Source organism: Nomascus leucogenys, chromosome 17 (assembly GCF_006542625.1).
Source record: "Nomascus leucogenys isolate Asia chromosome 17, Asia_NLE_v1, whole genome shotgun sequence".
Lineage (NCBI taxonomy): Eukaryota > Metazoa > Chordata > Mammalia > Primates > Hylobatidae > Nomascus > Nomascus leucogenys.
Genome location: NC_044397.1, coordinates 82,534,404 through 82,548,022, shown reverse-complemented (window position 1 = coordinate 82,548,022; position 13,619 = coordinate 82,534,404). Strand labels below are relative to the sequence as shown.

Below are 13,619 nucleotides of genomic sequence, written 5' to 3'. Positions count from 1 at the left end.
GTTCTCTTTCTCAGCTACACCTCCAGGGCTGCCCTGGTACAAAAATGAGACTATATATCTGTGTCAATTACATAGAAGAGGGCCTGATGCACAGTCAACACTACACAAGAGCTGGCTGTGATTGCAGAACGAAGATAAAGACAACCAGGGTGAAGCAAAGAAAGAGGAAACAGACAGTAGAAACAGAGACAGAGACAATTTGGAAACCGAGTGTTGGAGGGCAGCCATCCCGGGCACAGGCCAACCTCGGGTTGAAGTCCTCACACCCGACTGGGATCCCAGAGGCCTGGGGCCAGCTCTGATGTTGGGAAAGCTTGCCCTGGACAGGAAAGCCCGGCTGCAAACCCCATTCTCGGCCCTGCATATAAAAGCCAGCATGGACCGTCGAGGCACTGTTGCCCAGGTGGAGACTGCTCTGGACTCCTCCCAGGGGACAGCGGACGGCAGCACCTGCTGCAGCACGAGGCACAGAGGGTGCACTGCAGAGAGGAGTGAGGGCAGAGGCCAAGGCGAGGAGGGGGCCGGCTCCCGCTCTCTCTCCCACTGTGTGTGCTGCGCCTTCACGCTCCGAGCATTGTCTTCCCTGCGAGCCTAACCCAAGGCGGTGGGCTGGACGCGCTGGACCCTCTCTTTGGCTTCCCTGACGTCTCTCGCCTGCTGCAGAAGCAGAGATGCGGCCGAGTGTCTGGGCCGCGGTGTCCGCGGGGCTGTGGGTCCTGTGCACGGTGGTCGCAGCGGCCCCCCGGCGCTGCCTGCTCTCGCACTACCGCTCGCTGGAACCCCGGACGCTGGCGGCTGCCAAGGCGCTGAGGGACCGCTACGTAAGTCACCGCCCAGCCCCTGCGCCCCCTGGGACCCTGGCCCCACCGGGTTCCCACACACCCGTCCCTGTCCCAATGGGTTCTGCGTCCTGGCGCCCAGCAAGGCGCCTCTCCTGTGTCAGCGCCCACAATTCCCACCACGAGACCCTCGCAGTCCCCGTCGTCAGCGCGAACGCAGGCTCAGGGTCAATCACATATGGGAGCCATGCCGGGCGGACTCGGCTCTAGGTCGGGGCGCGGGGCTTTGCTGGGGGAGCGCGGGGTGCAATTCGACCCCGGTTCACGCCTTCGGGGAGCTCCCTGGTTCAGTATCCGACAGGCACGACCGTACGCTGCCAGTACCCATCCACGTCCAGGAATCCCAGACTGTGCAGAGGTTAGGGGCCCCGGAGAGGGGGCCTAGCAGTGTGCGATAAGCGGCGCTTGTCCAGCAGGAGGAAGAGGCGCTGAGCTGGGGTCCGCGCAACTGCTCCTTCCGCCCCAGGAGGGATCCTCCGCGGCCGTCGGTGAGGCCTGGGAGCGGGCGGGAGAGGCATAGCCCGGGCGCGGCCCCCTCTAACGCCCTCTCGTCCCCGCAGTCCTGCGCTCGGCTCCGCCACGTGGCCCGGGGCATCGCGGACGCCCAGGCCGTGCTCAGCCGCCTGCACCGCCCAGAGCTGCTCCCCGGCGCCGGCCCGATCCTGGAGCTGCTGGCGGCCGCGGGGAGGGATGTGGCAGCCTGCGTGAGTGACGGCCGCGCCCCGCCGCCCCTCGCCCCCGCCAGCTTCTCTGCATCCTCAGGCCCACGGCGAGCCCCAGCGCTTTGCAAATCTATCCCGCTCAGCGGAAAAACCGATCCAGACCCGAGTCCGGTCCTCTGGGTGTCCTGAAATCCGGGCTCGGGTCTGCGGCTGGGAGGGCCACGGGCAGATGCAGAGGGGACTTTGTCCTTCGCCTTTTCCATTTGCCTCATGTCCCACCTCCAGCTTGAGCTGGCACGGCCAGGCTCCTCCAGGAAGGTCCCCGGGGCCCAGAGGAGGCGTCACAAACCGCGGAGAGCAGTGAGTGCAACAGGCAATACGGGGTTAGCCCGCAGGGAGGACCAGGCGAGGCTGACAAGGATGGGACTTAGGATGGGAGCAGCGGGACTGGAGGGGGCTTCCGGGGACGGGGGGAAGAGCCTGGCTTAGCCCCACTGCCCTCCCTCCCGGGCTCCAGGACTCGCCTCGGTGCCGCGAAGCCAGCGTGGTCTTCAACCTCCTGCGCCTGCTCATGTGGGAGCTCCGGCTGGCTGCACACTCAGGGCCTTGCCTCTGACCCCGCCCCCTCTGGCACCACCGAAACCTCCACGCCATTGGCTGCCGAAAGCAGCTCCTGTCGTCCATTGGGCTGGCCAGGCAAGGCTCTCAGCCAATGGGTGCTGAGGCACGAGAACTTCTTCGCAGCCTTGGGCCTGACTTGGATGCACTCTCTCAGATCTAAGAGGAGCGGGTCCTTCTACAGAGAAGAGAGCACAGTTCTCCAGGAAGCCACGATATTTCCTCGGGTGCATTGTACGACCCTCCAAGGGTTGCTATGGCAGGAAGAGACTTGAGCTCTGAAAACCGTGGCTGACCCCCCAGGCAACAGGGACCAGTTCCTCCTTGTGTGGTTACCAGGACACCCCCAACACCAGGTCCTGACCCCGGATTTGTGGCCCCACAGCCAGCTGTGAGATTCTGTGAATCCGTGACTCTTGGAACCGGCATCTAAGGGACACCAATCCATGAGGGATTTGGTAGTGAAAAGCCCAAGAGTCCTTAACTGACTGTGGTTCTTTGGATTCCCTTACATGTGTTGTTTATATTTGTGAAGTTCCTGTGCATTTGCTGTTCTGTCTCCTGGTTTAAATTTATTGCCAGTTATTAAACAGTGTTTTGATTGAATTGGTTGTTTTCCGTATGATGATTGTGAAGTCCGCCTTACAGCAAAAAAAGAGGCCGAGCCAGGGACTCAGGTGGCCTGAGTTTCAGTTCTGACCCTGCCAGTTAATTACAGTGGAATTCAGGGCAAATTACTTTTCTGAGCCTGTGTTTCCTCACCTATAGGATGGGTGAGCATACTTGCCTTGTGGAGGAGTAGTGTACGTTGAAATCATGTTTTAAACTCTCCAGCTGAGGTCCTGGTATGGTCTTAGTGAGTGGATTCTATTAAGTAATCACTCACATAAATAAACAATTGTGTTATTAATTTTTTCTCCAAATCTGTGCATTAGCAATCTGTGTTGCTGAATGCACCCCTCCTTGCCAAGGTCACACGGCTAGTGAGGGTCAGGTTTGAACCCCAGACCCTTCAGCTCCAAGACCCATGCTCTTCACCACTGCCTGAACTTCCCTAAGAAAGACAGCACCCATGTGGTGTCCTTCAAGTCCTTCGTCACACCTCAACTCTTGAGTAGCACCTTATATTCCTGAGTCCTTCCTTGCCTGGGCAATTAAGAAATATTGGCCTCTGGGCATGGTGGCTCACGCCTGAAATCCCAGCAATTTGGAAGGCCTCGACAGAGAGATCACTTGACATCAGGAATTTGAGACCAGCCTTGCCAACATGGTGAAACGCCGTCTCTACTAAAAATATAAAAATTAGCTGAGAATGGTGGCACGAATCTGTAATCTCAGCTACTTGGGAGGCTAAGGCAAGAGAATCGTTTGAACCCAGGAGGTGGAGGTTGCAGTTAGTCAAGATTTTGCACTGCACTCCAGCCTGGGTGACCGAACAAGACCCTATCTCAAAATATGTATATATATGCCAGGAGTGGTAGCTCAGCCCTGTAATCTCAGCACTTTAATAGGCTGGGTGAGGAGGATGGCTTGAGCCCAGGAGTTTGAGGCTGCAGTGAGCTGTGATCATGCCATTGCACTCCAGTGACAGAATGAGACCCTGTCTTCAACAACAACAACAAAACCAGAGCAGGTGGAATCCTCTTGGGAACACACCTTCCTGTAGGTTACCCCTGAGTCTCCATCAGTTTCTCTTTCCCTCCAGCTGCTCACCTGGCTCACTGGCCCTGCCCTGCTCTGGGCTTTCCCAGCCTGGGGCTCCCCTGGTGGCCGGTGTCTTACCTGAGGCTGTGTTTTCACTTTTCCTACATCAGCTGGGACTGTCCTTCTGTCAGGGATAAAAGCTGCCCCATGGAGCTCAGGCAGGAATTACATCCCAGACAGAGCTCAAAACTGACAGAAAGAGTCAAAGCCGGGACACAGTCTGAGATCTGGAAGAGGGGACTGAAAAGAACAGAGACTCCAAACAAGACCCAAACAGACCCTGGGTGACAGCCTCAGAGTGTTTCTTCTGCTGACAAAGACCAGAGATCAGGAATGAAACTAGGTGAGTCCCACATCTCTGTCCGTGCTCAGCTCCTGCAGCCCCTGCCCTCAGGGGGCAGCCTCCCCATCCCCTCAGCTCCCTTTCTCTCCGTGACACAGACATGACCGGGGGCCACATGCCATTGCTGGTGCTGATGGCCGCAGTGCTGACCGTGACTGGAGCAGTTCCTGTCGCCAGTCTCCACGGGGCTCTCCCGGATGCAAGGGGCTGCCACATAGCCCAGTTCAAGTCCCTGTCTCCACAGGAGCTGCAGGCTTTTAAGAGAGCCAAAGATGCCTTAGTGAGTCTCCCCCTGCCCTCCTGCCATGGACTAGCCTCCACCCCCACTCCAAGGGTCACCATGCTTTCCCACTCCCAGCTTCCTTCACTGGGCTAGCCTCCACCCTCCTACTGCAGGGACTGACTCATGTTTTCCTGTAGAAGAGGGTCCTCTACCATCCTCCCAGCAGTTAACCTCCCCTATCCTGTTGTCAGCCATCCTCCAATCCCATCAGAGTGGTCTAACCTCCACCCCTCCTGCTGGGGCTAACCTGTGCCTTTGCTGTCTAGGAAGAGTCACTTCTGCTGAAGGACTGCAGGTGCCGCTCCCGCCTCTTCCCCAGGACCTGGGACCTGAGGCAGCTGCAGGTGAGAGGGGGAGTCAGGCCCACCCCTGCCCTCCCAGCGCCACTCACCTGGCTCTGTAGTGGCCCCTTCACCTTCTCCTTCTCCCTTGTCTCTCTGTCTTCTCCTCACACCTGCTCCCCCTTCCCTCTGCCCCCACCTGACCACACTGGCTGTGCCCTCTCCCCTGTACCTGTCGCCTTCACTTGTTCCTCTCTATCCTCCTCCCCCAACCTGTTCCCCTCACCTGCCCCCTCACCTGCTGTTTCTCACCTCTCCTCAGGTGAGGGAGCGCCCCATGGCTTTGGAGGCTGAGCTGGCCCTGACGCTGAAGGTTCTGGAGGCCGCCGCTGACACTGACCCAGCCCTGGTGGACGTCTTGGACCAGCCCCTTCACACCCTGCACCACATCCTCTCCCAGCTCCGGGCCTGTGTGAGTCATCGGGGCCCGGGCACCCAGGTCTGTGGGCTCTGAGCAGCGTCCTTCCCCTGGCCAAGGCCCCGGCTCACACACCGCCCTCCTCTGCCCACAGATCCAGCCTCAGCCCACGGCAGGGCCCAGGACCCGGGGCCGCCTCCACCACTGGCTGCACCGGCTTCAGGAGGCCCCAAAAAAGGTGAGTGACCCGGGAAGAGAGGGACTGGGGTCTGCGGAGCCACTGGGAGCCCAGACCCTGGACAGCCCCTGACCCATCCCCTCCTCCCTACAGGAGTCCCCTGGCTGCCTCGAGGCCTCTGTCACCTTCAACCTCTTCCGCCTCCTCACGCGAGACCTGAATTGTGTCGCCAGCGGGGACCTGTGTGTCTGACCCTCCCACGAGTCATGCAACCTGAGATTTTATTCATAAATTAGCCACTTGTCTTAATTTATTGCCACCCAGTCGCTATTTATGTATTTGTGTGTGTAAATCCAACTCACCTCCAGGAAAATGTTTATTTTTCTACTTTTTATAACCCTTGTTGAAATAAACAATGAGGAAAAGACACCCATGACGTGGGACTGTGTGTGTGTTCGTGTGTATTTCCTTTGCGTTGCTGCCATAACAAATTACCCTAAAAGTAGCATCTAGAACAGCAGATTCGTTGAGGCTGTGCTGTCCACTGGGGTCCCCGGGCCACATGTCACTATCGAGCAGCTGGAATGCAGGTGGTGCAACCTCATTTTTTCAGTAAGTGTAAAATATACCCCAGAATTTGAAGATTTACTGTGGGGGAAAAAAAAGTAAAACAGCTTAATTATAATTTATATATTCATTAGATGTTGAAATGATAGCACTTTGGATGTATTGGGTGAAATGAAGCATTTTTAAAATTAATTTAGAGGCTGGATGCGGTTGCTCAAGCCTGTAATCACAGCACTTTGGGTGGCTGAGGTAGAAGGATCACTTGAGCCCAGACTAACCTGGGCAACATAGCAAGATCCTGCCTCTATAAAAAGTTAAAGAATTGGCTGGGCGTGGTGGCACAAGCCCATAATCCCAGCTACTGGCGGAAGCTGAGATGGGAGGATTGCTTGAGGTCAGGAGTTCGTGACCAGCCTGAGCAACAGCAAGACCCTGTTTCTTGCGTGATCACATCTCACTGCAGCCTCAAACTCCCGGGCCCAAGCGATTCTCCTCGGCACCATCCTCCACCCACTGCAGCCCCTCCCGGAACTGGGATTACAGGCTTGAGCCACTGGGTCCAGCCCATTCTCTTTCCAAGAAGCCCCTGAATTGTATAAGCAAACAGGAGGTCTCACTAACCCTGGATTGGCCCCCAGAAATGAGGAGGACAACTTGGATCAGGGACTCCTGCTGAGTAGAGCTGGCTGAGCTGCTGAACAGACTCCCCCAAATACAGTGATCGTGGATTACAAACCACAGAGTGTCATTCTCCACCAGCTCCTCCTCCCAAGGTGAGCGCTCCCCCTGGCAGGATGGCCCCACCCAGTCATCCAGGGGCCCTGGTTCCTGGCAGTTCTGTGCTCCACAGTCCCCAGGACAGGGCTCCCTCACCGTCTTCACCCACCGGACCTCACGACAGCCTTGAAAAGCCTACAGACCCTTCTCAGAATGAAAGAACACGTGCAGGACAAAGGAATCCAACTCTGATTGTAATACAGTGATCAAAATATTTTTTCACACTGTGACATAGCAATTCATGTGCTTCTTCATTAATGCATTAAGTAAAAAATCACCTGTGGCAGCTTTAATAACTACTGTGACTTAGAAGCAGAGATGAGCATAAATGATATTTCAAGGCACCTGCTGGAAGATAACGTGATAGGAAATGTCTGTGATTTCTTTTGGTGACAAAGTCACAAGTTCTGCTAACACTGTTGTGGTGCGTTGCCTGCATTTGTAATGGATTCATGCTAGATGGAAGACTGGTCCCCAGAGATGTTCCTGATCCCTGGACCTGGGAATATGTTATGTTCCATGGCACGAGGGACTCTGCAGATGTAAGTTAAGAGTTTTGGATGGGGGTGTTATCCTGGGTTGTCCACCTGGACCCAATATCGTCACAAAAGTCCTTCTAAGAAGGAGGCCGGGGTCAGCATCATTAGCAGGAGATGTGACCACAGAAGCAGGACTTCGGAGTGATGTCAGGAAGGGAACCGGCATCAAGGGATGCTGGACAACCCCAGAAGCTGAGAAAGGAAAGAGATCTCCCCTGCAGCTTCCAGAAGGAACCAGCGCTGCTGACACCTTGACTGTCAGAACTGTAGGAATAGAAATGTGCATGCATTTTGTTTTGTTCTTTTTGTTCAGGTAACTTAAATTTTTTTTTAATTGTGGGAAACCCACAAAATATACCATCTTATCCTTTTTAAAGCACATTGTTCAGTAGTGTAACTTTATTATTTATTTATTCTATTTTTTTTTTTTTGAGACAGGGTCTTGCTCTGTCACCCAGGCTGGAGGGCACTGGCGTGATCATAGCTCATTGCAGCCTCGACCTCCTAGGCTCAAGTGATCCTCCCACTTCAGCCTCCTGAGTGGCTGAGACTATAGGTGCGTGCCATTAGCCAGCCAGACGCCTGGCTAATTATTGTATTTTTAGTAGGGATGGGGTTTTGCCATGTTGGCCAGGTTGGTCTCGAACTCCTGACCTCAAGTGATCTGCCCCCCTCTTGGCCTCCCAAAGTGCTAGGATTACAGGTGTCAGCCACTGCACCTGGCCCTAGTGGTGTTTGCTATATTGTTCTGTAAGCAATCTCCAGAACTGTCTTCATCTTACAAAATTGAATTTCTGTACCCATTAAACAACTTCCTATTAACCCCTCCCGCTACCCTGGCAAATATTTAGAGACGTCTGTTTCTAGGAATTTGACTCCTCTCGGCACCTCATGTAGGGGGAATCATATAGCATTTGTTCTTTTGAGACTGGCTTATTTCTCTGACATAATGTCTTCAAAGTTCATTTTTATTGTAGCATGTGTCAGAAGTTTCTTCCTTCCTCTCACTCTCTTTTTTTATTTTTTTCTTTCTTTTTGAGACAGAGTTTCGCTCTTGTTGCCCAAGCTGGAGTGTAGCGGCGCAGTCTCGGCTCACCACAACCTCCACCTCCTGGGTTCAAGTGATTCTCCTGCCTCAGCCTCCCGAGTAGCTGGGATTATAGGCGCCCACCACCACGCCCAGCTAATTTTTTATATTTTTAGTAGAAACGGGGTTTCACCGTGTTAGCCAGGCTGGTCTTGATCTCCTGACCTCAGGTGATCCAACGGCCTTGGCCTCCCAAAGTGCTGGGATTACAGGCGTGAGCCACTGTGCCCAGACTCTCTCTCTCTGTCTTTAAGTTTAGAGACAGGGTCTTGCTCGGTCACCCAGGCTAGAGTACTGTCGTGCAATCAGCTCACTGCAGCCTCAAATTCCTCAGCTCAAGTGATCCTCCTGCCTCAGCCTCCTGAGTGGCCAGCACTACAATTGTGCGCTACCAGGTCTGGCTAATTTTTAAATTTTTTGTAGAGACGAGGCCTCAGTATGTTGCCCAGGCTTATCTGGAGCTCCTGGATTCAAGCAATCCTCCTGCTCTGGCTTCCCAAAGTGCTGGGATTACAGGTGGGAGCCACTGCACCCGGCCAGAATTTTCTTCCTTTTGAAGGCTGAATCATATTCCATCATATGTGTAGACTATATTTTGTCCATCCATCTATCCATCCCTGGAAAGTTTGAGTTGTTTTACCCCACTAAGTTTGGGCTCATTTGTTACAGCACGTGTAAGAAACTAATACATTCAGGAAATATCAAATTTCAGACAGAGGTTAGTGAGAATACACATGGTTTTTCCGCCCTTCCAAATCTACAGGCCCAGGAATTCTTCTGCCAGGTTAGAAGCCCTGCCCTGGAGATTGTTCTCACCTGCACAGCAGGATTCGGCTCTCAGACATGTCCAGTTTTTCAGTGGTGACAATAGGAAACAGAGCAGGGACCACCCACCCTGTGTTTTCAGGCCTAGATCCTGGTGAGGGGTTAGTCACATGGTCACCCCTGGCACGCAGGATGCTAGAGAATGTAGTCTTGGGTTTGGTGGCCAATACTAGTCTACATGTCTAATAACGCTGAGGATGGAGGGGCAAGAGGATTTCAGAGCACACATGCACATGGCAAGGTCAGCCCCCAGGTTTCCTCCAGGGACTCCCTGGATGGGCAGAAGTCAGGTGACCAAGGACTCAGAAAAGTATCTTTAAGAAACTCAATACCTCTGGTCAGCATGGTAGCTCAGGCCTGTAATCCCAGCACTTTGAGAGGCCAAGGTGGGAGGGTCACCTGAGGTCAGGAGTTCGAGACCAGCGTGGCCAACATGGTAAGACCCCATCTCTACTAAAAACGCAAAAATTAGCCAGGTGTGGTGGCAGATGCCTGTATGCAAATACACATGGTTTTCCCTGCCCTTCCAAATCCACAGGCCCAGGAATACACATGGTTTTCAGCTACTCGGGAGGCTGAGGCAGGAGAATAACTTGAACCCGGGAGGTGGAGGTTGCAGTGAGCTGAGATCACGCCACTGCACTCCAGCCTGGGCGACAGGCAACAGAGGGAGACTCCATCTCAAAAGAAAAAAAAAAAAGAAAGAAACTCAAAACCTCTGAGGGCAGGAGGTGCAGGGGTTAAGGCCTGGGTATCAGGGAAAACTCAGACTACTCTTAGCACGTACTTGCTGTGTAAACTTGGCCAAGTCTCTTAACCTCTCTGAGCACCAGCTTCTTCATTTTCAAGGTAGAAGAAAGCATGGTACCTTCCTCAGAGATGTTGGGAGAATGCACTGCTCTTGCATGTGTAAAGCCTCCGGGACAGGGTGGCATCCGTGAGGGAAACTTGTCATTGTCCTCACTTTGCACTGGCTGTTCCCATTGCCTAGAATGCTATTCCTTCCCTCCTCCTTTAGGTTTTCAACTAGATGTCCCCTTCTCTGGCTGCCTTAGAGCAGGCAACTTCTTCTGTGTTCAGCCAACTCCATCTGCGGCATAATTTTTCTCAAAGGCGCTTCTTGCAGTGACATTGTACGTATTTAACTTATTTGTTACTGTCTGTCCCACTGGTATGTCAGCTCCTCGAGGGACAGGGAATTTTGTGTATTTTGTTCTCTGCTGGGCCCTCAGTGCACAGGACAGTGTTGGCCCATAGTTCATGCTCAATAAATACTTTATGAATCAATGACAGATTCAATGAATGAATAAAGGAATTGGTCTGTTACAATCAACCTGCTTCCTTTGAAGCCCTCAGCTGTACCTGAATTCCTGAGTAGACACTGTCACTCCCCTGTTTCTGCCTCCCCCACCCCCCAACTGATGGCAGGTTGGGGAGAGTTGGGAGTGCAGGGAGGGCTCTCCTTTTTTTCCTTGAGATGAGGTCTTGCTCTGTCACCCAGACTGCAGTGCAGTGGTGCAATCATGGCTCACTGCAACCTTGAGCTCCAGGGCTCAAGTGATCCTCCTGCCTCAGCCTCCTGAGTATCTGGGACTACAGGGGTGCACCACCATGCCTGGCTAGTTGAAAAAAATTTTTTTTTGTCGTGACAGGGGTCTCGCTATGTTGCCCAGGCTGGTCTCAAACTCCTGACTTCAAGTGATCCTCCCGCCTTGGCATACCAAAGTGGCCTGTCCTTTTCTTTATACTCTATGGTCTTGGCCTCACTGACTCCGTCCTCCCATCCCCACAGTGTCCCTTTCCCTGGGTGGTCTCCCCTCCCCTAAGCAGCCTCCTTCTAGAGTCCCCCCTTCCACCCCTCATGGAAATACTTCCTGGGTTCCCCTCAGCCACCCCCCTCCACATCTGAGCAGTCTGCAGACACACAAGCTCCCCACCCGCCCCCCCAACCCTAGTCCTGCCCTGGGGGCACCTGTGGCTCCTCCTCCTGAGCTGAAGCTGCTACAGCCCCAGGCACGTGCGGTTCAGGAAGTCACCTCCCTGTAGGCAAACACAGAGCCTGGCACGGGCACGTGTCACTTTCTCTTTCCCCAGGGGCAGCTGCATCACCTGGCCCCGCCCTGCTCTGGACTTCTCCAGCCTGGGCCTCCCCCACTCCGCCCCCTCCGGTGCCTCAGGCCACTCTGCACCTGTGGAACTGGCCTCCGTCCCAGCTAAACAGTGCGCCCTGGAGCTTAGGCAGGAATGATATCCCAGATGGAGCTGGAAATCAGAAACGCCCGAACCCAGAGTAGCAGGTGGAGATTCAGAGGAAGAGACAGAAGCCAGGGACTTTGAATAAGACCGAATGAGAGACCCAAAGCCGTGGAGCCCAGGACACTGCATCCCCCTGGTGAAAAAGGCATGGGAACCAGACACGGAGTTCATGCAGCTCAGGCTTTAATAGACAGAACGAGGCCTATGTGAGTCTCTCCCTGCCCCGCCTGCCATGGGCTAGCCTCCCTCACCGTCTATGGGTCACCATGCTGACTTTGTTGAACGAAGACCTCCAGCTTCCTGCACTGGGCTAGCCTCCACCCTCCCTGCAGTGCTCCTACTGCAGGGACTGACTCATGTTTTCCTGTAGAAGAGGGTCCTCTACCATCCTCCCAGCAGTTAACCTCCCCTATCCCGTTGTCAGCCATCCTCCAATCCCATCAGAGTGGTCTAACCTCCACCCCTCTTGCTGGGGTTAACCTGTGCCCTTCCTGCCTAGGAAGAGTCACTTCTGCTGAAGGACTGTGGGTGCCACTCCCACCTCTTCTCCAGGACCTGAGACCTGAGGTAGCTCCAGGTGAGAGGGGGAGTCAGGCCCTCCCGGCCCCGCTCACCAGCTCTGTAGTGGCCCCTTCACCGTCTCCTTCTCCCTTGTCTCTCTCTCTTCTCCTCACACCTGCTCCCCCTTCCCTCTGCTCCCACCTGACCACACTGGCTGTGCCCTCTCCCCTGTGCCTGTCACCTTCACTTCTTCCTCTTTATCCTCCTCCCCCAACCTGTTCCCCTCACCTGCCCCCTCACCTGCTCTTTCTCACCTCTCCTCAGGTGAGGGAGCGCCCCATGGCTTTGGAGGCTGAGCTGGCCCTGACGCTGAAGGTTCTGGAGGCTGCCACTGATGCTGACCCAGCCCTGGGGGACGTCGTAGACCAGCCCCTTCACACCCTGCACCACATCCTCTCCCAGCTCCGGGCCTGTGTGAGTCCCTGGGGCCCGGGCACCCAGGTCTGTGGACTCTGAACAGCATCCTTCCCCTGTGGTGGCCCAGGCCCCGCCTCACACACCGCCCTCCTCTGCCCACAGGTCCAGCCTCAGCAGGGCCCAGGCCCTGGAGCCGCCTCCACCACTGGCTGCACCGGCTCCAGGAGGCCCCGAGGAAGATGAGAGACCCGGGAGGGGGACTGACTGGGTCATTTGGGTCCTGGGGCAGGATGGCAGGTGCACGAATTGGTGTCTCCCCAACAGGAGTTCTGGGGCTGCTTGTGCCTCTACCATTTTGAACCTTCCCCTTCCCCTTCCCTTCTCTTTTTTTTTTTTTTTTTTTTTTGTAGAAAGAGACTGGATCTCACACTGTCGCCCAGGCTGGAGTGCTGTGGTGTGGTCCCAGCTCACTGCAGCCTGGAACTCCTGGGCTCAAACAATCTTCCCTCCTTGCCCTCCCACAATATAGGCATGAGCCACCACACCTGGCCTTTTCTGCCTCTCTATTTGGGACTTGAAATGTGTGGTCAGTGGAGACCCGTGTGTCTGCCCCTGAGACTCAACTGCCACCTTTCTGTTTTAGTCTGTTTTCTGTTGCTTACAACAGAATACCTGAAACTGGATAATTTATAAAGAAAAGGAATTTATTCCTTACAGTTCTGGAGGCTGAGAAGTCCAAGGTCGAGGGGCCTCATCTGCTGAGGGCCTTCTTGCTGGTGGGGACTCTGCAGGGTCCTAAGGTGGTGCAAAGCATCACAGGGCGAGGGCACCGAGCATGCCGACTCAGGTCTGTCTTCCTCTTCTTATAAAGCCACCTGTTGGCTCACACCTGTAATCCCAGCATTTTGGGAGGCTGAGGTGGGTGGATCACTGCAGGTCAGGAGTTTGAGACCAGCCTGGCCAACATAGTGAAACCCCGTCTCTACTGAAAATACAAACAAATTAGCTGAGTGTGGTGGCTCAAGCCTGTAATCCCAGCTACTCAGGAGGCTGAGGCAGGAGAATCACCTGAACCCCGGAGGTGGAGGTTGCAGCAAGCCAAGATCATGCCACTGCGCTCCAGCCTGGGTGACATAGCGAGACTCTGTCTAAATAAATAAATAAATAAATAAATAAATAAATAGAGCCACCAGTCCCACCCTCATGGTAACACATCAACCCATTAATCCATTAGTCCACTAATCCATAATCCAATCACCTCTTAGAGGCCCCACCTCTTAATTCTGCCACACTGGGAATTTGGTTTTCACATGAGCTTTGGAAA

At 54.4% G+C, this 13,619-nt stretch overlaps 2 protein-coding genes across 2 annotated transcripts; both read left to right on the top strand.

Annotated features, from left to right (window-relative positions):
• Positions 1-394: 394 nt before the first annotated feature.
• Positions 395-2,940, top strand: LOC115830920 (interferon lambda-4). The gene is made up of 5 exons (XM_030796714.1): positions 395-821; positions 1,256-1,327; positions 1,400-1,543; positions 1,787-1,861; positions 2,019-2,940. Exons 1-5 carry the CDS (start codon positions 672-674, stop codon positions 2,115-2,117), a joined length of 540 nt encoding a protein of 179 aa, XP_030652574.1. The 5' UTR covers positions 395-671; the 3' UTR covers positions 2,118-2,940.
• A 1,161-nt stretch (positions 2,941-4,101) lies between these two features.
• Positions 4,102-5,657, top strand: LOC100596769 (interferon lambda-2). The gene is made up of 6 exons (XM_030796492.1): positions 4,102-4,166; positions 4,265-4,446; positions 4,716-4,793; positions 5,053-5,202; positions 5,303-5,386; positions 5,480-5,657. The coding sequence occupies exons 1-6, from the start codon at positions 4,157-4,159 to the stop codon at positions 5,576-5,578; spliced, it is 603 nt and encodes a 200-aa protein (XP_030652352.1). The 5' UTR covers positions 4,102-4,156; the 3' UTR covers positions 5,579-5,657.
• Positions 5,658-13,619: the final 7,962 nt, after the last annotated feature.